This window comes from Chiroxiphia lanceolata, chromosome 1, assembly GCF_009829145.1.
Source record: "Chiroxiphia lanceolata isolate bChiLan1 chromosome 1, bChiLan1.pri, whole genome shotgun sequence".
NCBI lineage: Eukaryota > Metazoa > Chordata > Aves > Passeriformes > Pipridae > Chiroxiphia > Chiroxiphia lanceolata.
Window position 1 is genome coordinate 93,799,971 of NC_045637.1, and position 27,668 is coordinate 93,827,638.

General features: G+C 39.2%; 1 protein-coding gene across 3 annotated transcripts in view; it reads left to right on the plus strand.

The window, feature by feature from the left end:
• E2F3 (E2F transcription factor 3) overlaps positions 1 to 27,457 on the plus strand; it is a 43,014-nt gene extending 15,557 nt beyond the window's left edge. For 2 of the 3 annotated variants that reach the window (XM_032674582.1, XM_032674601.1), the window contains exons 2-7: positions 15,597 to 15,708; positions 17,994 to 18,213; positions 18,762 to 18,920; positions 21,900 to 22,014; positions 24,309 to 24,447; positions 25,174 to 27,457. In XM_032674582.1, the coding sequence (XP_032530473.1) occupies positions 15,597 to 15,708; positions 17,994 to 18,213; positions 18,762 to 18,920; positions 21,900 to 22,014; positions 24,309 to 24,447; positions 25,174 to 25,439 (1,011 nt within the window). In that variant the 3' untranslated portion in view covers positions 25,440 to 27,457. The remainder of the gene's footprint in view (positions 1 to 15,596; positions 15,709 to 17,993; positions 18,214 to 18,761; positions 18,921 to 21,899; positions 22,015 to 24,308; positions 24,448 to 25,173) is intronic. The other variant, XM_032674590.1, reaches the window with a different exon arrangement.
• The last annotated feature ends 211 nt before the right edge of the window (positions 27,458 to 27,668 follow it).

The following is a 27,668-nucleotide window of genomic DNA, read 5'->3' on the forward strand; positions in this document are numbered from 1 at the left end:
TAAGATGACTCTTGCTGCTATCATCAGCAGGCGCCTGTTGAAAGGGTAGAAATTATGGATGTCAAGGCAAGACAACAGGTTTTTGCGTTCTCTTGAGTTTTATACTTCCAAGACAAACCAATGACTGGCAAAGCAGGTTTCTTCCAAGACCATCTTTGCTTTAGCTTGGATAAGAACCTCCAGTCTCAGATAGTAAAATGTAATTGAGTTTTCTTGGGTAATTGTAGCTTTACAGTTTGATTACAGTTTGGAATTAGGGTTGGGAAAAAAATTAGTGTAGAAAATGAGAATTGTTTTGAGAATCTATCGTGCTTAAGGATTTTTAGCCATCTAACAAGCTTATAGACTGGTGGAGGCTTCCCATGGCTGTCCTAAGTTTGTTTTACCTTTCCTCTGTCTGCTAAGAGAATAAGACTGTCCTCCTTCCTATCCATATACTGTTGAGAAAGGCCATCATACACAGGCTATTTTTGATCTTATTCCTTTCCATAATTATATGTAGCTTTTATAAATCTGTCTGGATGGAAAGCTCCCGTGTACTTTGGAAGGGCTTATTTGATCTAAATTTAAGGATGTCTCATGTCCAGTTGTGAAACTTGCTATTTTAGTTTGCCCTACCTACAGCTTTTACTAAAACAAGAGGAAAAGTATGAAAAGGAGAGACTGAAAAGTGTGTGAGAGGAGAGAAAGATGACTCATAAATGGGACTGCATTTGAAAATGAAAAGGATCAAGGTGTACTGATCATAAAAGAGAAAGTTATGTTTCTGCGAAGAAGGCACAATTAAACCATATGGTCATTTATCTTCTGAACAGATTCAGGTACATTTGTGGAAGAATCCATGGACCTAAATTGAGTAGATAGATTTCTTCTCTCTTCAAAGTTATTTAAAGAAAGGAATTTTTAGTGCAGCCTTTAATAGGTGGTATTTTAGTGCTAGATTCCACTGGAAGACTTTTCCAGGCTTCTGGAAAATCCCATTTAGCTGTCTATTGCCTATTGGACAGTTCTAATAACTGCATAGTTATACAGCAAGACAGGTAGCAAAAAGGAAAAGAGGGGGAAGGCAGCAGTGATAGAAGCCAAATGGACTTTCTCTAAACTTGAGGCTACAGTGACTGGAAATTAAAGCTCCTAAATAGACATGCGAGCTTCTGCTTTTGATCTAAGCGTCATCTCTTTTGCCTCTCTGCTAATGTTCTGCTCTTCCAGTCTCATGCCAGCACCCATAAAAATTCCCAAACACTTGGGATGGCCAACAGTCTTGAAATAACCCTTTTTGGAGGATTTAAGTAGTGTACAATTATGAGGATGGAGTTCTGCATACAGCACTGCAAAGAGTACTTCCAAAAGTGTTTATCAGCACAGCTCTTCTCAGCTTCACCTTTCTTCTTTTCCTGCCTTTCTACCAGAAGTTAAAAGTTAGCAAAGATACAGCTGTCTGACATGTGACTGAGGCTGATAGGAACTATGTTTAATTTTGTAAAGCATTTTGATAAAAAAAAAAGTAACTGTCAACATGGCATTGGATTAAAAATTGGCGAAGTAGCAGGAAAAGAGTCCTTTTGATTGATTCCAGTGAGTATTTGCACTAATCTCAGTACTCTGGAGCTTTCATCATTGTCACAGAAGTAAACAAAAAAACTGTTACTGATAGTAATTGCCAGCAGAATAGTAAATGATAATGGAGCTCTCAAAACTTTCACTGTAGCCACATTCAAACACACTGTGTCTTTAATACAGCAAAAGGCAAAGTTGTATGCCAGAGAACAGGGAATGCAGGCTATGCCTTATGAAAGAGGGCCTGTATCCTGGAAAGCAACACTTCTGGGAAGTCTGTAGTGGACAAGCAACAGCACACCAGCTTCCAGCACAACGCTGAGAAGCGATGGCACTGAGGTTTGCATCCTGGCATGTACAAAGAAAGGAACAAGAGGGGGTATACTTTTGCCTCAGTCAACAGTTTTGGTGCAGCTGATACTTAAAAAAACATGCAATTCAGGGCTAGGACTTGTAAGGGGAAAATGTTGAAAATAGAAGATGATATTAAATAGGGCAGCAAAAATTATTTGAGGTCTAAAGGAAATGCCCTTCAGTGCAACTTACTTAAGCAATATTTTACTTAAGAAATTAATATTAAGGGAATACTAAATTGATATACAAGATATAGAATTTGGGGGGACGTGTGATATAGCTGATGGTTGCACTGCCATCCAGAGGGACCTTGACAGGCTGGAGAAAGGGCTGACAGGAAGCTCCTGAAGTTCAGGAAAAGAAGTGCAAACTCTGGCCTCTGGAGAAGAATAACTCCAGGCACCAGAATGGACTGAGGCAAACCTGCTGGAAAGCAGTTCTGCAGAAAAAAGAGCCGTGGGGATCCTGTGCCCAGCAATGCCCTATTATGGCAAAGGTCACTGATGGCCTTCTGGGCTGCATTGGGCATTGTGTTACTAGTAGCTTGAGAGAGATGATCCTTTCCCACTGCTCAGCCCTGGTGAGACACATCTGACATGCTGGGTCCACTTCTGGGCTCCCTATTATGAGAGAGACATGGGCATACTGGAACAGGTTCAGTAAATGGGCTGTGAAGGTGGTGAAGGCCTCAGAGCATCTCTTGTACAAGGAGAGGCTGAGAAGCTGTGACTGTTGAGTCTGGAGGTATATAAATACATGAGGGAAGGGGTTGAAGAAGATGGAGCCAGGCTGTTCTCAGTGGTGGACAGTAAAAGGATGGAGGGTAATGGGCACTAAGTGAAATGAAGAAATTCCATTTAAGCACAAGATTTTACAGCAAGGGTGATCAAATGATGGAATAGGTCTCTTAGGTTGTGGAGTCTCCTTCATTGACAATTTTAAAACCCCAGCTGAATACAGCCCTGAGCATCTTGCTCTAGTTGCCCCCTCTTTGAGCAGCGGCAGGTAGACTAGATGGTCTCTAGAGATGCTTTCCCACCTCAACCACTTAGTGAGATGATTCTGGTGTTAAAGGACTTCTTAAGTTGCTGAACTTGAGCACATGGAGAACTTAATACTGAAACAATGCAAACTCAGAGTGGAAATTAGATTTTTATTTTTTTTAAGTGAGGGAAAAATAATCATGAGTTGATACCTTCAAGTTTTGACACTATGAATGTTTTGCTCTAATTTTTTTGCAGTTATGCTTTGTAATTTCAGCTCTGAACAGCCTTGAGGTCAACAAGTCCATGTACCTGCTTTTTGGAGAGAGCAACTGTGTTTATGGTCCTTCCTGACAAGTACTTGTTCATTTACCTTTCATAAGAGGATTCTGAAATTGTATTCCTATCCTTGGCTACAATGGCATAGCAACTAGTCTGGGATACGTAGGAGTTCATATTAGAAAGCTGGATTCTTTTCTTTGCTCAAAGGGCAGGTAAGAGGGAAATTGTGAATTCACTTTATTTTAAAATTTGAGACTTAAAGGTAGTTACAGTTTTTTCTGGAGGAGTCCTCTCAAGGTATTTAGGGAATACACAGTGAAGAAGACAAAGTAGAATGGACAGATTGTGTCTGGTGTGGGTCAGTTTTCATGTAGATTCAAGTCCTTATTTTGACTCCATAACCTGAGATTTTCTGCTTTACTGGAGCCAAAAGGGATAACTTTTCAAAAATACACTACATAATCTGAGAAAGAAGAGCAACTTCAATTTCTTTTCCCCTAAAAATGTATTCCCTGTGATGACACATCTGTTTTGGATGTTATTTTGTAAATTAGGCTATCACATCAATTTTTTAGATTGCCCTGTGCATTGCATGACAGAATTTATCCAAATGTGAAAAAAAAAAATATTTTTTTCTGCCAATACTCATTCACTTTTCTTATGAACTGCTGCCTTCTTGTCTTGTTTTTGTTCCCTCTCTGTCAATGAGAATAAGTAAAACTTCCTATTTGAACTAAATAATTTATTGTCATTTTTCCAGCACTCCCAGGTTGTTCTACTCCTTGGTGTGGCTGATGGAGTGATAAAATACTGCTGGGGTAGTATGCGCGTCACAACAAAAGCTCGGTGGATTAGTTTTTCTTTATGACATTGCATAGCATTTAAAACATTAAGAACTCGGCTATCTTTGTGCCATTTCAGCCACATAAGCTGTTGCCAAACTGGCCTGTGCAATAAGAGTACATGCCTACCTTGATGTGTGGAGGGAGGAAATCATCAGTTCCTAGAGTTGAGCAACCCAGACTAGGTGAAAATCAGTTTGTAGGCAAAGAAATGTGCTGTGAAGAAACCTTCTGATGGCAGTACCAGCTCCAGATCTTGGAGGGAGGAGGCTGTCAACCACAACTGGTATCTCCAGGTCCCTGCTATCTGTGATTCTCTCCCTCTCTCTCTTCTCATAATGCTTTTATCTATTTCTGTGACTTTCTGCTGATCTGGAGCCTCCTTTCCAACTGCTTCTAGAAATAGTTGCTTTTGGGTATGTAAATCGTGTTTCCTGTTTCTTGGGCACTTTTATTTTTGTTACTCTGAGGTTTGGTATGAAGAGAAGGTTATTGTGTTAATTTCTTCAAGGTTACTTAAGGATCTTTTTTATGTGATACTGATAATTTCATTTTCAAAACTCAATTAACTTGCAAATGATAAATCAATCTCATGTGCAAAGTCAGCATTATAGTTGCTTGTAGGTGCAGAAATAATTTGTCAGGGTTAATCTCTTTGAACAATATTGAGACTTCCTTAAAGTGAACTAACACTCTAACTGTTGACCTAATGTACAGAACTGTTTGACAGTAAATGCTTAGCACTGTATGGTATTTCTTATCGTCTGACTCTGTAAATGCAGATCATTGCATTTCATCTGGGTCTTCTGAATGTATTTTGTCAACTTTCTCAATGACCTTTGGAAACTTGATAATATTTTTATCACCCTAAATGGATTCAAAGTCCATTTATTACTTTTGGGGAATCTAGCTATATATGTTTTTATACTTGTATGGAACTAGATTAAGAAAGTACTTCAAAATAAAAGGTTTTACTACTTCAGATCTGACTTCTTATAACTAATTACGTTAATTGAAGAAAGATGTAAGAGCCATCGTACCTCAGGCAGTGAATTAAAAATGTGGAGTCAAGATTGGTGTCGACGTTTTTAAGGAAGGATTCATCTTCTTTGGGGGCATGAATACCTAACACTAATGTTCATGTGCACCTGAGTATTTAAAACTTGCTACCTTCTAGTTTGTAGCTCTCTGCTGTAGTTTCTGAAGTGTTTGCATACAGATCCTTTTTGACATTAATTTTTGAAAGGATGTGCAAGTTATTTAGTTCCCTATGAATCACCTCTCAGTAAGTCAGGTGATGCAGTCCCTTGGCACTGCTCTTTTATAACTTCATATGGGTATTTTGTGTGGAGTACAGGAAGGTTTGGGGTGCCAGGGTGGGAAATCTCGAACCACAGACCTGTGCAGACAAGAAAACTTGCATTTCATTGGTGTAATTCCACAGACATCGTCCTTCCCTGTAGATGTCCTGTATCCAAGGAAAACAAAGCTCAAGATGCTGTGGCTTAGGCTGGCAATTTAGTGAGCAAACTTTGTGATGCAAGCCCAATCTTGCATCATTACAGAGCACCCACACTGAGATAGCACTAGTGTGGCTTTGTAAGTGCTCCTCCTTCTCACTTTTCAATTTTTATGGATCCAGTCTTATTAACTACATTTTCCTAGAGAAATTTATGACTTTATTCTGTATATTATGTAAGTAGAAATAGCACTTCTCCTGATTCCTATGTCAATATATATGCCCAGTATGCTGCTGCTATAATTTTTAACCTGTTTATGTAATACTCCATGGCATTTACTGGAATTTCCTTCAAGGAAGTTCATCCTATTCTATTCTCCAGCTCTCAGTGTCCTTCCTCCTCCAATCCCAGGGCTTGTTTGTTTAGCAGGCAATTTGGCAGACAACAGACTGAAAGTTTTTCTTTTTTAAGTAGCTGTGCTAATTTCTACACATAGAGTGGAAGCCATTCAGTGGAACTAATCCAATCACAATCTTATTTTGAAGTTGATGGCTTTTTAAAAAGAGTACTTTAAAAACCAGTCCTTAAATACTGAAGTCAAAATGTTCTCTAGGATATATTTTGAGACTGACTCCTTTGCAATGGTTTTTCTTTGGGATCCACCTTAAAATGAAATGAAAGATTTATTGCCCTTGGTCCAGTTCAATTTTAGCCTTGCTAGTCAGGAGGCTGAAAGTCTTAAGGACTGAAACACTGCAAGCAGCTCTGCAGCCACGTGGACATGTGGTGCCCTGTCACTCACCATGTGAATTTAAACTATCACTTCCTTATTTGGCCTACTTTGATCTTGATGGGTAACATAAAAAGTGGACCTGTGTTGGTGTAATTGTGACATATAAATCCAATACAAAGAAATTACACTAAAAAGTCTCTTACATGGCTGCTCTGCCATCACATCCTGTTCTGTTTCTGTTCATGTCCCGTCACGTTCCTCAGCCACCACCTGCTTGCCATCAGTTTGGAAGTTCAGCATCAGGCCCACTTTATGACAGTCTTTTCTCCTTCAAAGGATGTCTGTGGTGAGAAATTACTGATGCGAACCACAAGTGAAAACCCCCAAGCTTTGCTCTGGAGGCAGCAGCCTGGCTGAAGCGATGTCTCTGGGAACGGGGGTGGGCGAATGGCTGGGAGCTTTGACGTCGGTTTGTAGGATCAGGCTGGCGTTAGAGCCTGCTGGTGGCAGGTCTAGCCTTACCACCATGGCCCTGGCCATGCTTTCCAGGGAATGGGAGGGAAACTGTCCTGCTGCATTCGGACACCCCAAAAAACCTGTGGTCAGGATTGCACCCCACAGGTGGAGTGCTTTTGCGTGCAAGTCTTTACTGTTTGTCATTACATCTTCATGTCTCCAGAGCTTCCACCTTAACCAGGCAGGTGCAGCTCAGCCTCTGGCATCTGTTGAGGTGAGGGGGTAGCTGTGGGACGGAGCCGTTTCAGGACTACCCAGAGACACATGCACTCCTCACCTTGGGCAATTTAGCAGTTGAGATGAAAAACTGGGTGCAGTTTCCTGAAAATAACTTTTCATATTTCAACATGAAGTGGTAACTGGAGCTTTCGACCTCAGTACAGTGCAAAGCCAATGCTTCTAGTAAGAAGTAATTGTTTCATATGTGGTGGAAAAAATTGCAATAAGAAAGATCTCAGATGATTCATTTCCTATGCAGCATAGGTGTAATTCTCTTGGTTTGAGGCCAGAAGCATGGCTTATGCTTTGGTTTATTTCTTGCATAACCGTTGTAATGCCCTTCCTCTTTTAGTGCAAGGAAAATACAAAGTACTGCAGCAGAGTAGGAGAATGAGATAAGCTGCACGTTTTGACGGTGGCTGCTATACTGAACACAAGTCTTACAGGGCATAGGCTGATCCCATGGCATTTGAGTAGCTCTATGAGCAGAAAATGGAATAGCATCGAATGGGGTTGTCCACTTACCTCAACATCAGAATTGTGTTAGTGGTGGTAACTGTGAGATACTCTGACCTTCTGGCAGGTCGGGTAACATGAGATATCAGGATGAAAATCAAAGGTAATTGGTACACTAAGATTATAATCCTCCTTTAGTAAAAATGACCTGCTGTAGGTATAGTGAGAAACCACCATTTGTCATTGCTACGTCTTAGCACTTTCTTGGTTTCCTTCAGGTTGAAAATGTACTTCTGTTCAGAGGGATTTGAGACGAGAGAAGTGTGAACTGCCACATTGGGGTGGCATTGATGCACAGTGCCACTAACACAGGAGCAAGCTATCCATGCTCAAACTGCTGAGCGTGCCTGAAAGCTAATATATTCCTTTCTGTGGGTGTTAAAAATGACTTTGTGTGATGTTCTGCAGCAATGACTTGGAGGCACTCATGGCACTTGCGCTGCTTCTTCCTGCATATTCAACCTGAGAAGGGAAAGCCGTCGTTCAGTTCCTCTGGCTTGGGTCCTACTTTTAAACAAGAATTTGCTGCTGAAACTTGGCCACCCTCATTTTAACTTTTTGGAGCTAAATATAAGTCATGGTTTGATCTTTAAACACTTACAGTTCATGATTTCCTTGACACTTGTGATACTTCTGAGGGAATCATGAAAATGGAAAATAGGATCGTTTAATTAGGCCTTGAAAGAAACTTTGCCAGAGTAACACCATCAGCCTTCAGCCCTCAGTGTCAAATACCTAATAAGGAGAGGCTGCAGATGATCAGAATGTCATTTAATTTGATAATTGTGAGGTGCATCTTATTAAATTATGAACCCGATTAAGACATACAAAGGGGATTTTCTTTTAATAGTCATCTACATTAGAAACAAGCAATTGGACTGTAGCTGAATGGCTAGGCTTTGCAAACGAAGATTTGGGAAGGACTCTACCCACGTTTGTTACAAGCGTGTTGGTGGCTAAAAAGGCCAATACGAGACAGGCACGTCCAGTTGCAAAAGGCACAGCAGAAAGACTCCTTAGGTGGTAAATTCTGCAAGGCACGATTCTTTCTGCGTTGTCTTTTCTCCTCAAGAGTGATCCTGCGTGCGTTCTCAAAGGCATCAGCAGCGTTATAGATGGTGTGTCTCCAGACCTCTCGATTGGAGGCCAGAGTAGACCAGTTATGTTGATCAATATGGCCAAGGCTGAGATGTTGTTTCAGGGAGTCCTTGTATCTCCTCTTCGGGGCTCCTCTCTTACGGCAGCCGGTGGCAAGTTCACCATAAAGCAAGATCTTAGGGAGGCGGTGGTCCTGCATCCTTGAGACGTACCCTGCCCAACGCAGCTGTGTTCTCAGCAACATGGCCTCAATACTTGTGACTGCTGCTTGTTCTAGAACAGATGTATTGGTCACATAATCTGACCAGTGGATGTTTAGGATTGTACGGAGGCAGCGTTGGTGGAAGCGTTCTAGGAGACGCAGGTGGTGGTGGTAGATCAGATCCATATAAAAGAGTAGACAGCACAATGGCTCTGTAAACACTGATCTTTGTACTTTTCTTCAAGTGTTTATTTCGCCAAACTCTTTTATGAAGCTTTCCGAAAGCACTATACGCCTTTGCTAACCTGTTGTCTATCTCCCCGTCAATCTTACCATCCGAGGAGATGAGGCTGCCTAGGTAATTAAACTGCTGGACTGATTTGAGCTCTGATTTGCCAATTAGTAGCTGAATTAATAATTTCAACATAAGAGCTAGAGAAGAATTTCCCTCAGTCAAAACTGTAATAAGCTGAAAAATAAGGGGATAGTGTAGGAAACAGAAATTGCTATAATAGAAAGGATTTTTTTGATCCTCTTTTAATACAGTTGCTGTTTTGTGTGAAAAAAATTTGAGGCTTTTGTGTTGGAGTAGGTTGATCAGGATGATTTCTGTAAGCTGTGTTTTCATTTGCTTTAAAATGATTCTTTAAATTTTACTTTAAATATGAGCTGCTTGTCACTCAACTAATAATCCTGGTGAATAAGTAGCTATTATTTCAGACTCCTTTTCTGCCTTGTGTTGGTTTTACAATGTATTCAATTTTCAAGGCACTATTTTTATGTATCTTTTCATATTCTTTTACCTCAGTCTAATGAATGGGCGATGTGTAAAACTGAATTTTGAGGTCACGTTTTCATTAAACTGACATTCCTGGTCTTGTTCCGCTTGTTCCTCTGTATGGGAATGCCTACTTCTGACAAAGAAGTTATATTTTTGGGAAGAGTTGAGAGAACTTTTTGAACTCTCCTTTTAAGGACATACTTAGTTTATTGTCTTTTACGTATGAATAGTTTAATTCCCAGCTCTTTCTTTATCTTCCTATTCTTTTCTTTAACCTCCTTTTAAATGTTTTATACTGTCAGAATTAACTACTGAAACCTGGGGTAATATGGTACAAATTATTGGTATCCGTGCGTAGACCACTGGGGTAAATATTTCTTTGTGGAAAACTGAATTTCCTCTCCCTTCCAGGAGTTTGAACTGCAGACTTATTTCTGTTGAGCTATGAGGAAGTAGGTATGAAATGAGTTGTCAGTAGAGTCCGAAGACAGGAGCTCTGGTAGTCCTCTTGCATCTTTTTGCTGACCTCAGGTGTTTCTTTGCTGTGAGCTGACCAGCAGAGCTCAACCCCTTCCTTGCTGAGAGCTCCTCTGCTTTCCTCTCTGCACCTCTCACTATTTTTCAGTCTCTCCTGGCGGTAGCAGTCTTGTTTGCCATGCCCTCAGCTGGGTGCAGCCCTCTGGCAGGCACTCAGGGCTCTCCACATACCAGGGTTTGTTCATTTGAGTATGTTCTAAATGCATAGCCTGTATCACCTCGTTCAGTGGAGACATTTCCTTAGTGTATGAATATTTCTGTGCATTCACCCCAAGGTGTCTTTTTTCTCTTGTGTTCCTTCCTCATCAAGCTCAAGTTTAATTTGCCCTTTCCTTTAAGATGTTTTCTTTCTTCTCTGCTGCTCCTGACCTCTGGAACAGCTTTCTAGAGTTTGTGCCTCCAGAACTTCAGCTTATAAATTGTATTTTTAAGTGACTGCTTAATTTAGAAAATGTAGTTGAAAGCCTGTGGAAAATGTGTGTGGATTGGTAAAGCATCTGTGCTATGGCTTCCTCACTGCGGTCAAAATTTATCTGTGCTGCCTGGAAAGGCTTGCATCCCCTCCCCAGTAATATCAGCATTGTCGTGGCATACAGAAAAGCTGCCATTTTATCTGCCCCTAGCAATTGTAATATCTTCTAGAGACTACTCCAGGCTTAGTCATCATCCCTTGCTTAACTTACCCATCTTAGTCCTTGCACTGAGGCACCCACAGCTGAGCCCTAAGACACATTTCTCTGACTTGCTGCTTAATTCACTATCAGCTATCATTTAATATAAACAATTTATTCCTTGCTATGCTTTGTCATTTCCAGTCTTCCTGTTTTTCCTGCCCAGTCAACCCTAAACTGGAGTTTCTTTTCAGCTCTTCATCCCATCTTTGTTTGGAATAAGTTATTTTATCTTCTGTCCCCATCTCAGCAGGCTTTGTCCCAGGGCACTTTTGCTCTCATTCTGAGTTCAACTTTTGTCCTTTTGTATTTAAATCAGACTGCTGCTTCTCTAATATACCTTGAATGGCTGCTAGGGGAGCAGGGGACTAAGATGTGTCTCTGGCCTGAATGGGACCTCCAAGGAGATGGGATGTGCAGAGCCTGGGCAGGCCCAAGAGCTGTGACACTAATTTTAAATGGAATTTGGCTCTTCATGTTTGTAATGAAAATGTTCTGACTGCACTTTTCCAGGTGTTCTTAAATTTTGGGGTTGGGGGTAATAGAATATGCCCAACTCAGATCATTCTTCTATCAAGTTTTACATGCTTGCTGAAGCATAATGGGTGCAGGAGTCTTTCAGACAAAGAATTCTAAAAAGGTAGCCCAGGTAATGCAATTTTTCTTAGGTATGTCTCTTTGCAAACACTGCAACTAACTTGCATTCAGTAATAAAGCTGAGACACATCTGACAGGAAAAATTTTAGTGTTATGCTCCATGATTTTATCACTGGAAAGAATTAGAGGGTGTTTTACTGCTCCCCTCAAACTCAGAAATATAGTTCTTGTAGAAAATGATGTTTTGGTTGGGCATGATGCAGTCTTCAAAAACATGCTGTCTGCCTCACCACAGAACTGTGCTCTCTGCTATCTTGACAAAACCTTGTGCCGGCTGTTACCTAATGCTTAGCACATACTTGTCTATTTTTTTCCTTCTAATTGCCGCCGGTTTCTTTCCCTGAGAAGTGAAGTTGATTGCTGTGTGACAGGAAAGTGAAGCCACTCAAATGCCAAGCTGATGCCCCAAGGGGCATGGGGTGGTGTCACACCGCTTCTGCTCAGCAGTTCTCAGTGCAGACACATCACCCCCAAGGGATAACCCGGCAGAAAACTCACTTCTGTTTTGGAAGGGGACTAAGTTACTGCTGGTTGTGACCCCTTCAAGCAGCTTTTGGGGGGGACTGATGAGGACGCATCGATCAGGTGCTGCCTGCACCAGGGTAGCAGGGAGAGCACAGGGATGGAGGAAGAACGCAGAAGAGGTGGTCAGCAACCTGTTAGACCCAGGTAGCCATGAAGTCAAAACAGCCCATTAAGAGGAATGGGCTATAATTTCCCATTTGCACCTTTTCTACCCCTTTTTTTTCAATTCATGAAAACTGCATTTGTACCTTTTCTACTCCTCTGCAAGCATATCTGCCTCACACGTCCTCTTAAAACTTAATCCCTGAGACTGAGTATTGTAAAGTGAATTGCATCAGGTCCTGCCTACTTGAAAATACTTAGCTTATCCTAGGAGTTTTTAAACTATTTTCCTATATAGACAAGTATTTTTCTGAAGATATTCTTGTGGGTTTGCCTCTGATGTTAATTGTGGTAGCTATCTGAGTCTCTTTTTTTTGAAAAAGGATTGAAGCTAAAAGGGCAAAACTACATAGGAGTCAAGGTGCCACCAGTTTTTAGTGGTCTGTACTGAACAGTGAATCTGTTGTATCTATATTAGGGGTTGTTCATACTATTGGAAGAGAAACTTAAGTTAAACAATTAATGCCACAATTTTTACTTCTTTACCAAGGTGTTAGGGAGGTGTCTGGTTCAGCTCAGTGGGATGCTTTCCTGTTACTTTTATGTCTCTTGCTGGATGTATCACTTTGTGGCTTTACCGGTGTCATTGCCCTTCGTGTTTTGTATCCTTTCGCAGTCCCCCTGAGGAATCAGACTTCCATTTGTTGCACTCAGATTTCATGTCACTGAGAAGTTCTTACTCCCTGTGCTTCCTATCTCTCCCTGTCGTTGGGATGCTTTGTGCTGGTATCCTTTGGCTTGTTGCTTTTTAGCCGGTCCCACATATTGTGTCAGGTGATTGTGCATGCTATGACTGATTGAACAATGCAATAAAGACAAATAATACTAATTGGTACAAATAGTGCAAATAATGAATATAGTGCTCTAGCAGAAATAAGTTATACAAGATATTTTTTAAAAGGGTCACTGATTTTGCTGAGCACAGATCTTGAGCTTCCTGAAGGGAAGCCTGATATGGGAAAGCACTATGAATAATTTTGGAGATGGGAGAGAGAAACTGTGAGTCACCCAGGATCCTGCAAAGACAAAAGCATGAGAAAATTTTTGGTCTGTAATTCAGGAAAGAAGAAATTGAGAGAATACACCATTTCAGTCCTGCATCTTATCAGTTATGTACTTTGTAAAACAGGAAGGGGAAGAGAGCACTTGCTGAGTGACGTGTAACATCTGGACTGATATTAAGCATTCCTCAGAGTTTGCTAAAATTGCCTGTTGGTAATCAAGATCTTTTAAACCCCTCTAAAATATTTTGCTCTATGCCTCTCTCAGGCTTTCTGCATGCTTCAGACCCTGAAAAACTACTATCTTGTAGCACTCTCTCTGTCATTTGGTATTTTTCCAGAAGCCAGTCACTAGTCCCACACTGTCCCCAGGTACAGTATGCTGGTGTGATTGACAAGAGTATGTTGTTTGTAGTAACCCCAGCACATGTAGACAGGCTTGTGCTGCTGTGTGCAGCCAATGGATGCTGTTTTGTGTTCTCTCTGATTATTTGAAGTTCACGGGAGAAACTTATAAGTCTTTAACCACAAAAGCAGAGGCAAAATACTGTTGTTTGTGTCTTGCAAACAAGTTGAGACAAAAAGTTTTGATGTATAGTCCAAACCTAAGTTTTTCTTCTGATGGAGAGAGCTGCTACAAATCTCTGGATTTTAAGTCTTAAGCATTGCCCCTCCTTCTCACACCTGGTTTTGAGATTCTCTTTTATCTTTAATTGTATCCCTTTAGCCTAGTCTTCCCACGCCCTGAATTGTTCCCTCTTCACCCCTCCTTCCTTTTCTCTTATAGTTCTCAGGGTGAAAAAACACTTACTTTAAAAAGTATGAAATGTATTTCTCCCTGTGGAATAGCTGTAATCTTAATTTAATCCAATTACATTGACTAAACATATTAGCTGGATGCTTTTGTTAACAGTTGACCTTTCTAAAATCTGTGTCCTTGGATTACAGAGCTGAGCAGAGCAGAGGTGTTTCAGGCCTTTGGAAGCTGCCACCAATGGTCTGCTGGGAGTGCAGTGCCTGTGTTGGTTAGGAGGATGCAGTTCAGTTTTGCTCTGTCACCAATGAATTTTGTGCCCCTTCGCCCAAAATGTAGGGAAGAGTGGCTTGAGTGCTCTGCACATGCTGTTACACCATGGGCTTGTACAAGTTTCATGTGCTTTAACTTGCCTTTTAATAAGTTTGAGGTTTGCAAGTGGAGTCCAATACAAAGATGTTACTTAGCTATCCATAAACAAATTCATATAAATTAATTTATTTAGAGCTTTCTCTTGGTCACGGACCTAAAGTAAAACGTGCAAGACAAATCCACAATACAGAAATATCTGTATACAACTCCCTAGCAGAATGTATTATTTTGTCTTGGTTCACTTTGGAGCAGAATATTATCCAACCCTTTGGGGTGAGTCTAAAAAACAAGCAAAGTATGTGAGTTACTCTGAATTACTCTACCTAACTGAATAAACAACATTCTTCAGAAGCAGTTATTTGTCTAAACTTGATTAGAGAGACAAAACTTCTTTTTCTTCTTTTTCCTCTGTCTTCCAGGTAATGTTCTTTCTATTGTTAGGATAACAAGTATCCCCAGATTTCATTTCAGTAACCTGAGTGGCATGGAAGGGTATAGAATTGTTTCCAAAGATAGTATATTGTGTTTCTGTCTAGGAACACACATTTGTCTGTGTGTTGCATGGTTTAACAGTTTCATAATTCTTTTCATTATTCAAGATGTACACAGCTTTCCTTTGAGCTGAATGCAACATTTAGCTGATTTTCAGGCATCATCTTTCTGATAGTACTTTTGCTCCACCTTGCTTTTGTGTAGGCAGCTTTAATGCACATGCTAGTTAATGGGAAATAAATGTAGTGATTGTGCTTTCAATAAGGACAATAGTTGTTGAGAGGCAGAGGAGAAGAGTTGTTCAGTGCTGCTTTTGATGTCATGTCTTGTATTTCATTGATGGAAAGTTCATAGGTCCTTTCAAAGCCATCCTTTCAAATAGTGAAGGAAAAACATAACTTGCACTAATGCTACCTGTGCACAAACTTAGATGGATATAAGGTGTTTTTCAAAAGATATGTAGCTTTGAGGGTTCATACATGTGTGTGCTTGAGAAATTGATTGTCATTGTTTTTTCTCAACTAAAATGTTTTCAAGTGGGAGTCAAAATCTTTCATACCTATTTAAGAAGGTCTGAACTAGACTGAAATACACCATGCAACTGTCACTCAGCTTTTCAAATTTAAAAAAATTGTTGGATTTTCCAATAAAAACCTTATCAACCTAGCCTTTGAGAGTGACATGTTTAAGTCCACCTTAGGATTCCAGTAAATATTCAGATTCCATTGTGATGCATATGAGCTATGAACCTGTCCTGATACCTTGCTGCAAAAAGTTCACTGCTGTCTGCCTGTCCTATAGCCCCAATTTTGTGTTTGATAAAGTGAAATACACTTCTTAACTGTCCATAAATTTAAAAAAAATTGTTTTTTTTAACAGGCAAAACGAAGGCTGGAGCTAGGAGAAAGTGGCCACCAGTATCTTGCGGAAGGACTAAAGACTCCAAAGGGGAAAGGAAGAGCTGCAACAAGAAGTCCAGATAGTCCAAAAAGTAAGAGAACTTGTACCATGCTGGGCAGCACAGAGTTTTTTATTTTACTAGCTTGACATTGGAGCAAACCAATACAGCAGGCTGCATTACCAAGCTTAGAGAGTGTGTTCATTGCTCTTCTCACCTGGACATGCATACAACTCAACTCCACAGCAGGCAATGGACAACAAGTTTGCAGCATGCAGAGATTGCTGCACAGCTGCTGAGAGGCTGCAGAAGCTTCTGGCTTCCAGGTCTATCCCTCTGTCTGCTGGGCAGCCTGCATCCTCTCCACCCAGAGCCTTCTCTTCAGCCAAGGACATGCTATTGGGATGCTTAGAGAGGCAGATGCTGAAAAATGAAGGTATTATGATGGGATCAAACACAGAGTTATTAGGCAAGGCTCATCAGGCCAGCCTCCTCCTTCCCTGATGGAGTTACAGCAGCTGGTTGCCAGGGTTTCTTTCCATGGGCAGGTATTTGGAAAGAGTGGTAGCTCTTTCCAAATTGTACCATGCCTCAGCAGCATGGTACAATAAATGCTCTTTTTGAGCTCTGAGCTGCCTTCTCTCCCTGCAATGTGACTGAACAATTACTCCTGCTGCCTGGTTGCTCTAAGTACTAATTTTTTCATATCTGCATTGCCTTGGGCAGTGGGTTTCTTGCAGCAGGAGGGCTGTAGCCTTGCTATCTTGTTTGGAGGATTTCAGCAGGAGAATTAGGCTGGCAGAGGGAGGCAAATAGGGAAAGGAGAGGACTGGGGCAGCAATGGTAGTGATTGGAGAGCAAGAAACGCAAAGGGGTACATATTTGTCCCTCCTCACCAGTCTACTTGTTTCTATTGAGGCAAATAGGAAAAGTGAAATTAGTTGAAGGTACAGCGTTAAAGCAAAGAAGTTAAACGACCACAGTTGTTTTAATTAAACTGCACTTCATTGAACTAAATGAAGTCTATATTAAATTGAAGTGGATTCTCATAGAAATTCAGTACTCTTTGGTGCATAGGATGCTGCTGCAGTGTGGATAAGGCTGTACAAAGAATGTGGTGCATGCCATTTAAGGTGGGGGTCAAGTAGCCTCTTGCCCTTATCACTCTGATCCTCTTACTCTATTCCAAACCGCAAAGAAAAACAAAGCAACCACTCTACTATAAATCCACAAGATCACATGTGGATGTGAATGAGATTTAGATTAGATGTTAGGAAGAAATTCTTTACTCAGAGGATGGTGAGGCACTGGAACAGGTTGCCCAGAGAAGCTGTGGATGCCCCAATCCCTGGAAGTGTTTCAAGGTTGGGCGGGATGGGGCTCTGAGCAACCTGGTGTAGCGGAAAGTGTTCCTGCCTATGGCAGGGGAGTTGGAACTGGATGATCTTGAAGATTCTTTCCAACCCAAGCCTTTCTATGAATCTTCTTCCATTTCCCAGTGCAAACAAGCCTTAAATCTACCCAAGAAGGAAATACAGTTAGCTGGTTCTCTTTGCAAACATGCAATGTCTTGGTTTTCATTGAAAAGCCATCATATTCTTCAAAATATTTTAGTGTAGTCTAAAGGTTCACTCTCAGGTAGGATTTTAGTTTTGACTGACTTGTGCAGTTTAATGTGTGACCTAATGCTTGAAAACATGAAGATCACCATATCAGCCTAAAAATCCATCCTTTATAATACTGGGAGCAAATGAAGGGTTTGAGATATACCAGCACAGCAGACTTGTAATAATGGCGGCTCGTTTACTTTGACAGAAAGGCCTGAAACATTTAGAATTAGAAATCATTCCAATCCAAGTATTTAAAAGTTTAAAAGTATATAGATGCTGCCTTTGTGCATGGAAACCATGAGTTGCCCAGTAAGGTCCAAGCCGCTTGCTGACTTCTAATTTAGAAGGGGGGGAAATCAAACCGTGATGAAAGCTGGCTATCAGCCTGATGAAGGAGAGTCATAGGGTTTTTTTGTTTTGTTTTGCTACCAGGATAATTACATACTAAAAAATACTATTACAAATTCACATAGTGAAAGCCTAAGTAGAATATTGCTATATGTATCTGTTGAACTAATGGAAATATTTGCATTTAAAAAATATATATGTTTGCTCATGTACCTGTGACTTTTGGAAAAGTACATCTTGAAATACACATAAATATGTAGTGGTAAGTTGTGTTTTAATGCAGAGGTTTGAGAGATTTCTTTAGTAAAAATGAAAGACGTATCTGTAATATATATCCTTTCATTTCTGGATCCTGCTTTCTGAACCAAAACCAGAGAAAAACTGATTTAACTTTTTGCTTTGTTTTGTTTTCTTTCCAAGCTCCAAAATCTCCTTCAGAAAAGACTCGGTATGATACATCACTTGGCCTTCTTACAAAGAAGTTCATTCAGTTGCTGAGCCAGTCTCCTGATGGGGTCTTAGATTTGAACAGAGCAGCAGAGGTCCTCAAGGTGCAAAAAAGGAGGATTTATGATATCACTAATGTACTGGAAGGCATCCATCTCATTAAGAAAAAATCCAAAAACAACATTCAGTGGATGTAAGTATTCATTATCCTTTTCCATCCCTGCTGGCTGATTTCACTGTCACAGTGCAGCAGTGTTTTTCTTCTCCCACTTTCCATTCTAACACTTTGCTCCAAGGAGTCATCTGAAATGCCTTCCGCTAGGATAAAGTTTTCTTTTTCTGTTAAGAAAAGTGTGTAAAAAGCATTTGTCATGGAAATTAGAGACCTATCTGAATACTGGATTGACTCATTCACTTCTGCAGGTGGAGTAGTTTTCAGGTATCCATCTCTACCTACTGCCTTCCTCAGCTTTTTTTAGTGAGTGTTTAGAAAAAAGATTTTGGAAGTGCTTAGGAATATTCAACTTCTCCGTCTTGATGGCAGTTCCAAAGTATGTTGTCATGACAAAAAGATGCTTTTTTCTGGAAAGCATAGTTTATGTTGATTCGCTATGGGTGAGTTTGGAGAGAAAGCACTAAGACCTTGATTTTTACTGTCGCACCCTGCCTCTCCCCTTTTCCGTAGTATAGGGCCAAATTTTACAAGTGCTGAAAGGGTGTCTTCCTTTTTTATATCTCTAGGGGCTGCAGTCTGTCAGAGGATGGTGGCATGCTGGCACAGCGTCAAGGCCTCACAAAGGAGGTGACGGAACTGACTCAGGAAGAGAAAAAACTGGATGAGCTAATCCAAAGCTGCACCCTGGACCTCAAGCTGCTAACGGAGGACTCAGAAAATCAGAGATATCCTTTTTCCCAAAACTTCAAAGGTGGTCAGTCTCCTTGCTGTGCCCAGCAATACTGGGAGAATTCCTCTATTTAGTGTTACAGAAAGCATCAGAAGTTTCAAGAAGTTGGCCAGTAGGTTTTAATGTATTTTGATATAAAAGTTACTTAAGCAACTTGCACCTGTAATGTTTCTGGAATGTTAAAAAAAATGTTAACAGATGGAGACTGTTAACATTTCTGTTCTGTTCACACAGAGTATAACCAAGAATCTAACTAATTAATGAGTGAAAATATCTAATAGCCCTGTAGTTTTTTTCTAGTATTTTGAGCCTAGAGCAAACCCCAGTTTTATGTGTTCAGAAATTATAAAGACATGAAGAGAAAGTCTTTGGTAGGGTAACAGAGTTCTCTAGTCATTACTTAATTTTTTTTTTATTTTATTTTAAGCTGTTGTGTATATAAATTACAGGCACAGAGAGGAAAATAAAGTTGGGATTCAGTTTAGTCTGAAACTTGCAACAAATTTTCAGATTCCTCTGGTTAGACAATCTTATAATAGAATATCATAGAGAAGGGTTTTATGAGGTCTCAACGTGTCTGTTTTAGTCTGAATTATTTAATGTAATAGCAATACTCAATTGCATAAGGTTCATGTGACTCATTTTGGCTGTTAATACCCTCTATAATTAACCAGTTCACCTTTTCACTAATTTCCCACCTATTAGCAGCACAAGAAAGCATTTTATTAAACGCTGATGTGAAAACTTATTACTTTATGTAATGAGTAGTTTTTAAAGAGTATCTAATAAGGTGAACTTATTCTCTGTTCTGGAGGATAGGAAATAACTGCAAGAGTACCAGTAAAAAGTATACAAACTATGTGAACATTGCCTTTTGGCTAAATTTCATAGACATTTTGAGATATAACCAAAGATCACCACCAATGGCATAGGAACTAGGGTAAGCACTGCCTTCAGCTATGAGCATGATCCACGAAGAGATGTAAGCAAGAAGAAACGGGGCATTACAGTTCTCTGGTTTTGTAGTGCTGATTGCTGTAGTAGAGATCTCGGCCCAGCTGTTGCTGGCTGCCATGGGGACAGGCCAGGAGGGATCAGCATTAGCACTGTGTTGGCCTCATGCTTTTGGATTTAGGGGAGCGTGTTTCCCAAATCCCTCTGTGACTCTGATAATACTAGTGATTATTGAGAAAGGAATGCGTAAGTGTGAAACCTGGAGATGAATCTGAGTATTGTCTTAGGCTCACCTCACTGAGGTCTGACATGAGATGACCTGCTGAATACTCATGGAACCGAGAAGATTCTTCCTTTCATTAATTGCTACAGGCAAAGTTTCTGCTTTTGAAGGTCTTTTTTCTCTTACTTCACCATTAGATAGTGTGCTTCCTTGTCTCCCTAATAAAGAGAATCAGAAAGTAACTGGTTGCTACCTTGAATGTTTTAGTTTATGCCCAGCATTAGCATGGGGGAGCCCTTAGCTGGAGTGGTGAGGATTATTTGAAAACCATAAAATTCTTTCCTTTGTTCGTATAGTGACAGTCACTGCTGCTGTAATTTGTACTCTGCCTTTGCAAACCTTACTAAACAAACAGTAAAAGCCTTGATAAAAGCCATTTGGGTGAAAGATGACCTGTCATTTTGCCTTTTGACCTGTTTGGTCCAAGATAGATGGAAGATGTATTGGTAGTTTAAACTCTGAGCAGTCTGTCTTGCTGTACTGCACAGTAACAGTACACATTTACACCCCCAAAAAAGTATAATAAGTTAGGGTTTTATGTTTATGACATAAAAGTTGTGCTAGATACCTCACAGACAACAAAATTAAAGAGCTGGAAGCACTTGCCTGTGATCATGGCCATGTCATAGTTCTTTTCCCAGCCAAAGTACCTTACATGAATCAGTATGTGAGGCATCACCGTGCAGTAACCCATCAAAACACTCATGATAATTTTGACAAATACATGTTGAACAGCAAAATATTCATATTCATTCCATGCTTATACAGAAATTGACCTTCTGCACTGTCTAGAGGTTCAAAGTAGTTGTTTAAACAGGTTTTTAAAGAAATTTTATATAGTATAAATTAGTATATAAACATATGAATGTTGTGTAAATATTTATACATTTATATGTTTCTATATATGTGGTATGTCTTATATACTTACATTTATGAATTCCCTCAAATTTAAAATGAAATTATGCTTTTTGTCGGCCTAGAGAAGAGAAGACCTCAGGGAAACCTTAAAGCACCTCCCAGTACCTGAAAGGGGCCTGCAGGAGGGCTGGAGAGGTACTTTTTACGAGGGCATATAGTGACAGGACAAGGGGGAATGGCTTTACCTGAAAGAGGGTTGGTTTAGATGAGATATTAGGAAGAAATTCTTTACTGAGAGTGTGGTGAGGCACTGGAACAGGTTGCCTGGAGAAGTTGTGGATGCCCCATCCCTGAAAGTGTTTTAAGGCCAGGTTAAATGGGTCTCTGAGCAACTTGGACTGGTGGCAGAGGGGTTGGAACTAAAGGATCTTTAAGGCCTCTTCCAACCCAAACCATTTTATGATGCAGTGATATTGGATATGCGCTTCTGTAGCACACATCTGTAATTCCTGTACATTTTTTCTGTGATTTTCAGTTCTCTGCACTTTGACAGCAAGCGCATAAGAATTTTTGCTTGATGCAGTCTGTGACTGATTTCATATTGTTGAGCTTTAACTTATGTAGTTTTACCTGTGTAAAGGAGGAGAGAGGCACTTAGTGTGGAGAATCCCTTTTGTTCCCTTAGTAGTGGCCCTAGCTGTTACATTGAAGGAAAGTTCTCGCAGGGTGTCACGGCAATCACAAGGTAGAGAACAGAAAACCTTGGGCTAAGAGCAATGTAGCTATGAGAAAATGGAAAAATAATTCAAAGACTTCTGCCTCTTCTAATAATCTGAATGTATTGTAATCTGGGTTGGAAAGTTCCTTAACAGTGATTACATTAGCTTATGTGACGTATCAAGATATTCGAAAAATTAGTGGCCTTAAAGACCAAACTGTTATAGTTGTGAAAGCTCCTCCAGAAACAAGACTTGAAGTGCCTGACCCAGTGGAGGTAAGAAGAACCTGGAACTGTCTGCCAGGTTACATATAATTTTTCTATAGATGGAGCAAGTGTGTCTTGAGTCTTACTGTGGTATCTGATGCCCAGACATACCATCCTATATTCATCTTACTTACAAAATTTAGAGATGTTTCTTTAAAAAATGAAGGGGACACTTTAAAAATAATTTTACATAGGGCAATCATTATTTGTTCCTTTTCATTCACTTCCAGGTTTCTTCAGAGTAATCCACTCTATTTACAGATGTTTTCTTTTGCCATACTCTATATGAAGAAAAGGTCTTCCTTGACAAGTGAAATTTCCTTGGTTTGTAACCATGTAAAATTTTTGGAAATTCAGCTTTGTTGTTTTAGTTTAAAAGTTCATGGATAACTCAATGCCTTAAGCATATTGATGACTCATATTACTGATATCCTAATTTTTTCATGTAGGATTTTCTTTTCTGAAGTATTACAGTTATTGTAGAAACTTGTGTTTTACTCCTAGAATGCATTCTTGCCCTTCCTTCTTCCATCATCATCATCTTTGCTTTATTGATTGACACTTATTTTAATTCTCACTTGATGAGATAGACCCAAATATGTTGGGCAAATGTGAATAAATTTCACAAACCGCTGGTTTAGAGATTCAAAAAATATACCTAATTTCTTCACTCAAGGAGCAACTAGAGATGGGGCTAACTCCCCAAACACCACTGTGTCTTGTTCATACCTCTCTGCATTGTTCCTTCATCCCTACCACTGGGCCAGTGAACTCAGCAATACCTATTGAGACTCAGCAGACTCCAGATTCCCTGTCACTTCTTTTCCTAAGATTATTCCGCACTTGCTTAGGCAAGTTTCCATCCTTTTTTTTGTTTTCTCTACCTTTGTCCTTAGTTTCCCCTTTGAACCTAGGTGCAGGTTTAGGAAGAATAAATCATTTTGCTGCAATGGGGAAAGGATATCTTTTATCAATATCCATAAATATATACTGTTATCATTGTTTGTTTTCCTGTTTCTTTCCCCTGGGCATTATGCTTTGATTTTTAATTCAGTGAAATCAGGCAGGCAGAGAGAGATGCACACCATCATTAAAATTAGTTCTTAGACCTCCCTTATCCTCTATACCCAACTTACTCATTTAATTTTCAGCTTCAGGCAGTAAAGTCCTCTTTCTTTCTGTCATTTGCAGTTACATTTCAGTGTCCTTTTTTTGCGTACCTCAGTCACTCAAGAGTACCTTTTTTCAACTCCTGCTCTTCCCATCTCCTTTTTTCTAATTATCTATAACATTGCCCTAAGTACTCTTAGCTGTTTTCTCTGCCCCAGGGAATCCCTGTTCAGTTGGTGTTCTCCGTGTTTGTAAATGCTGTCTATTATGTTACATAACTGTCAGAACACAAATAATGTGAGGAACATTTTGTCAAAGGGCACAATAAGATGTATTTGAAACAAGTCTGCGAAGAGGTATATAATGCCTGTGTTCATGCTTTTTAGAAAACTATTAATGCAAAACACCAGGAGCAGGTTTATTTGTAACCAGAGTAATTTATGATTTTCCATCATAACACAAAGAGCAGCTTTGCAGGTTTTCTATGCCTAGGTATGTCATGTTGGTTTATTGAATCAATGTGCAAAAGGTAAGAAAAACGTAGCTTTCTGCGACGAATTAGCAGATCCTGTTATTCAGAACCACCATCAAAATCACTGCCTTCAGAGAGCAGAAGGACTTAAATAATTTTGGGTGAAGAAAAGGCATCTGGTTTGGGGGGTTCTTTGTTGTTTGGAAATGTTTCCTGATAAATAGGTGAACTTGCATATAGGTGTTTGAGTTCAGTATGAATAAGTGCTGAAGGTTTTTGGGGGAGTGGAAAAGATGTTTTGGCATCCTTTAAAAGCAGAAACATTTACACAACTACATCCAATATTATTGTTATGAATAATAATAAAACCTGTGACTTGCTTCCCACAGTTCCATTCCATCAGAATGCTCCAGGTTATTGTGGCTGTAAAAAAGTGTTAGGAGTTCAATCCTTTATAAGTCCCTCATTATGATACACCACACAAAATGGTGGGCTTTTGAGATTTGTGCACTACAGACAGTGGAAAAAGCTTTTATTTTGTCTTCTAGATACATCAGCCTAATTTTTCACATTGTGAAAAAAAGGCTTGGGGTTCTTTTCAGGTTCTTTTGATTAGTAAAAAATGTATTCAAACACTGACACCCCAGTAAGAATTTACTCAGTATCATCAGTATTCTGTTCTGTTCATTGTTTAACACCTTACTGATGTTTGTTTTGTTAGCAGAGTGCATTGATACATTTATCTAGTACTCAAGGACCTATTGAAGTTTATCTGTGCCCAGAGGAAAATGATGCCCTCAGTCCAATGAAAACCTATAGTCAGGACCACAACGGAAATATTTCCAAAACCATTTCCAAAGGTAAAATTATTTCTTTGTAATACTAAAGGCCTTCCTTCAAGCTCACATTCAATATTTCATTTTGAACTTTAGATATCCGACTCATTTTTTGGCTTTATTTTTCTGAGAAGTGAAGAAGTAAGGTACCGATGTTTCACTGTGCATTTCTGGTCTATGTAGCGGGAAATACGTTTTTCTCTCCGTCAGTTGTTTAAAGTAAGCTTTCTATTTGCATATGTAACCAAGGTTATCATATGTAACCAAAGTTTATGCAATATCGAAGAAAAAACCAATTTTGTTCCTTTTGCATTTTCAAATAGGACTGTAGCAGTAAAGATTCACCTCAAAACAAGAGGCAGAAATCTCTGTGTATATGTATATGCAGCTACACTGTATCACTAAAGACATCTGTTGCCTAGAAAGCTTTCACTTTTGACTATAAATGCCACTGAAAAATGGGCATCTCACTGTTCTTGATTTACTCCCCCTGTAGTTGTTTAAATATTTTAAAATAATTTTTAATAGAAAAATCAGAGATGATAGCAAAATGATCATTTTTGAGAAGCCCTTTGTGACATATCAAAAACAAGCTAGAAATTTTATAGAAGCCATTTTTTTTTTCTTGAAATGAGGCTTTATGAAAGGTCCTTTATGCAGTGGTTATTTTGTTTGGTCTGATAAAAATTTTGATACTTCTATTGAGATTAAAGTTGATATCTTTTATTTTTTCTCTCCCTCCTCTTACAGAAGTGGCTTCTGCTAACTCAGGACAAGGTGACTGCTCAGTAAATATGGCAACAATCTCTCCATTGGCTTCTCCAGCCAACCTTTTACAGCAGACCGAGGACCAAATTCCCTCAAACTTTGAAGGACCATTTGTGAATTTGCTGCCTCCTCTGCTTCAGGAAGATTATTTGCTGAGCCTTGGGGATGAAGAAGGCATCAGTGACCTCTTTGATGCTTATGATTTAGAGAAGCTTCCTTCGCTGGTGGATGAATTTATATACAGCTGATTGTCTTAAATGCTGTCCATATCTAAACCATGTTTTTAATGGAATCAAAAAACCTGCTGTCATTCAGAGTTGTCCTCCACTTACCATAAAATAGCATTATTAAATGAACTAGGCTCTTGAACAGTGCTGATATTTTAATTGAAAACTCCCTAAAATGCTATAGACAAGTTAAGGCTTTTACAGCAAAGCCTTCTCCTTGACCCCTGAGCTCCAGTGCCTTGCGAGTCAGCAGGTGCAAGCAGGTGACCATAAATCTTTTGTCTTCACACTCCCCCAGTCTCTGCTTACTGTGACAAGTGGGCTTATGGAGAAGGGCTCAGTGAACTGGTTTAGTCCTCAATAACAATTTTATAATAGTATTTCAGGTCGTGCCTTCTGCAGAGAATGCATGTCTTTTGAGTGTCACAACATGGATTGTACATGCAGTGAACGTGTATATGAAGTGAAAGAGTGAAATGGGATTCTTCAGCTACTTGTGGGAATGTTTAAATTGCTGTCATAATGCTCATTTTGAGCTGTGTATATGTCTCATTATGAGGTCAAATACTTATGTCCTTAAAAGCTTTTAATAAAAAAAAAATACACTGTAAATGTAGTGTATATTGCAAATATTGAAAAGTATAAAGTTCTGCCACTTCTTGTAGTAATAAGAGATTTTTAAAAATGCTTGTGCGTGCGTGTGTGTGTGAAAGTAGTTTTTGTTGGTTGTTTTTTTTTAAACTAGAACGAAGATGCACAGTTCAATTTTACTGCCCCCAGTGTGCATTAGAACTGGTACATGAATTTTTGTGGTACTAAGTGGGGCTTCGTGTTAAGTGCCTACTAGAGATGCACTGTGGGTTTTTTCCTCTATGGAAAACACTTATGCCAAGCTTTGTTTGTTCAATATATATCATATTTATCTCAGTGGGTTAGCTTCCTCTGCTTACAGCTTTTTATAATTCTCTTCGCCAGCAAAATGGAACTAATTTTTTTCCAAAGTACATAACTGTAAGTACCACATCAACTGAATTGCATTTATTTTTTGAAGATCTTTGCTAGTATAGTATAGTACCAATATTTATTTTTTGAACGTCAGAGGAATTCTAAGAAGTCTTAAATAATTTTTTTTTTTTCTTGAGTGTAAAATATTTTGCCATGTTCTGGGCTAAATTAATGTAATGTTGATTAGATGATGCCCATATAATCCTTTTTTTTTTTTTTTTGCATTACCGTTGTGCTTATCTGACATACTCAGAAAATTAGTACTATTTGTACTGTAGTAGAATATTATGTATGCAGGTTTTCTGGTACCGTTGAGTTGCTGCTATGAAAGCTCACACATGAAAAGACAAGAAGTCACAGTACTAATAAGAAAACTGTATGACTGTGTGAGTTTTGGAATATAACATGTATAAAGGGCAACACATAAAGAACTGTTAAACAGTGTTAAGTGTGTGTTTATATGTACAAATGTTTGCATAGATCATTCAGCAGTTGTATTTAATTTGATATATGTTCTCAACTCACACTTTAGTTATCTAGCAGTTTTGTACAATAGAATTAATTTGTAAACACTGCCAGAATATTTTCTAGCTGGTTTGTAATTTTTTAAGAGTTTTTTTAGATGTGGATCTGTAAATAAAATTGTAGTATTTAAAGTTTTTTGTCTTGTGGAAGAGGAAAGTAAAAGTTGTGTGAGCATGAAGATTTTGCGAGACAAAGGGGCACTTTTGCGAGGGAAGAGAAAATGAAGACTAATGCAGACCATCTTTTTTTTTTTTGTACAAATGAAATACTAATCTAATTTAGCTTTGCATTGTATGCTAGTTTAAAAAAAAAACGAAACCACAAACCTGTAAAATACTGTAAAAAAACAAAAAGAAAAAAACCAACAAAAATAGCTTTTATGGTGAGTTTTGTAAATAGATTTATTAAAGGGTGACCTGTTCTCTAGCTGTGATCTTACCACTTCAAATGGATGTAATTTGAATAAATTTTGTATGGTAATGAATCAATAAAAAGGAGTTTTTTAAAGAGTTTAGATTTGTGTACACCTATTTAAATTCTTCTTACTCTTGGTACCTATCATGCTGTTTCTTGAAACCTGTTCCTATTTTCATTATAAGGGCTCACACTCATTTGACACCAGATAGTCTCAATCCCATTTTTTATTATGCCAACAATAAGTTTATCATGGTTTTTTTAAGCCAGAGTGAAACAAGAAAAAAAGACACATGTACAGAGACA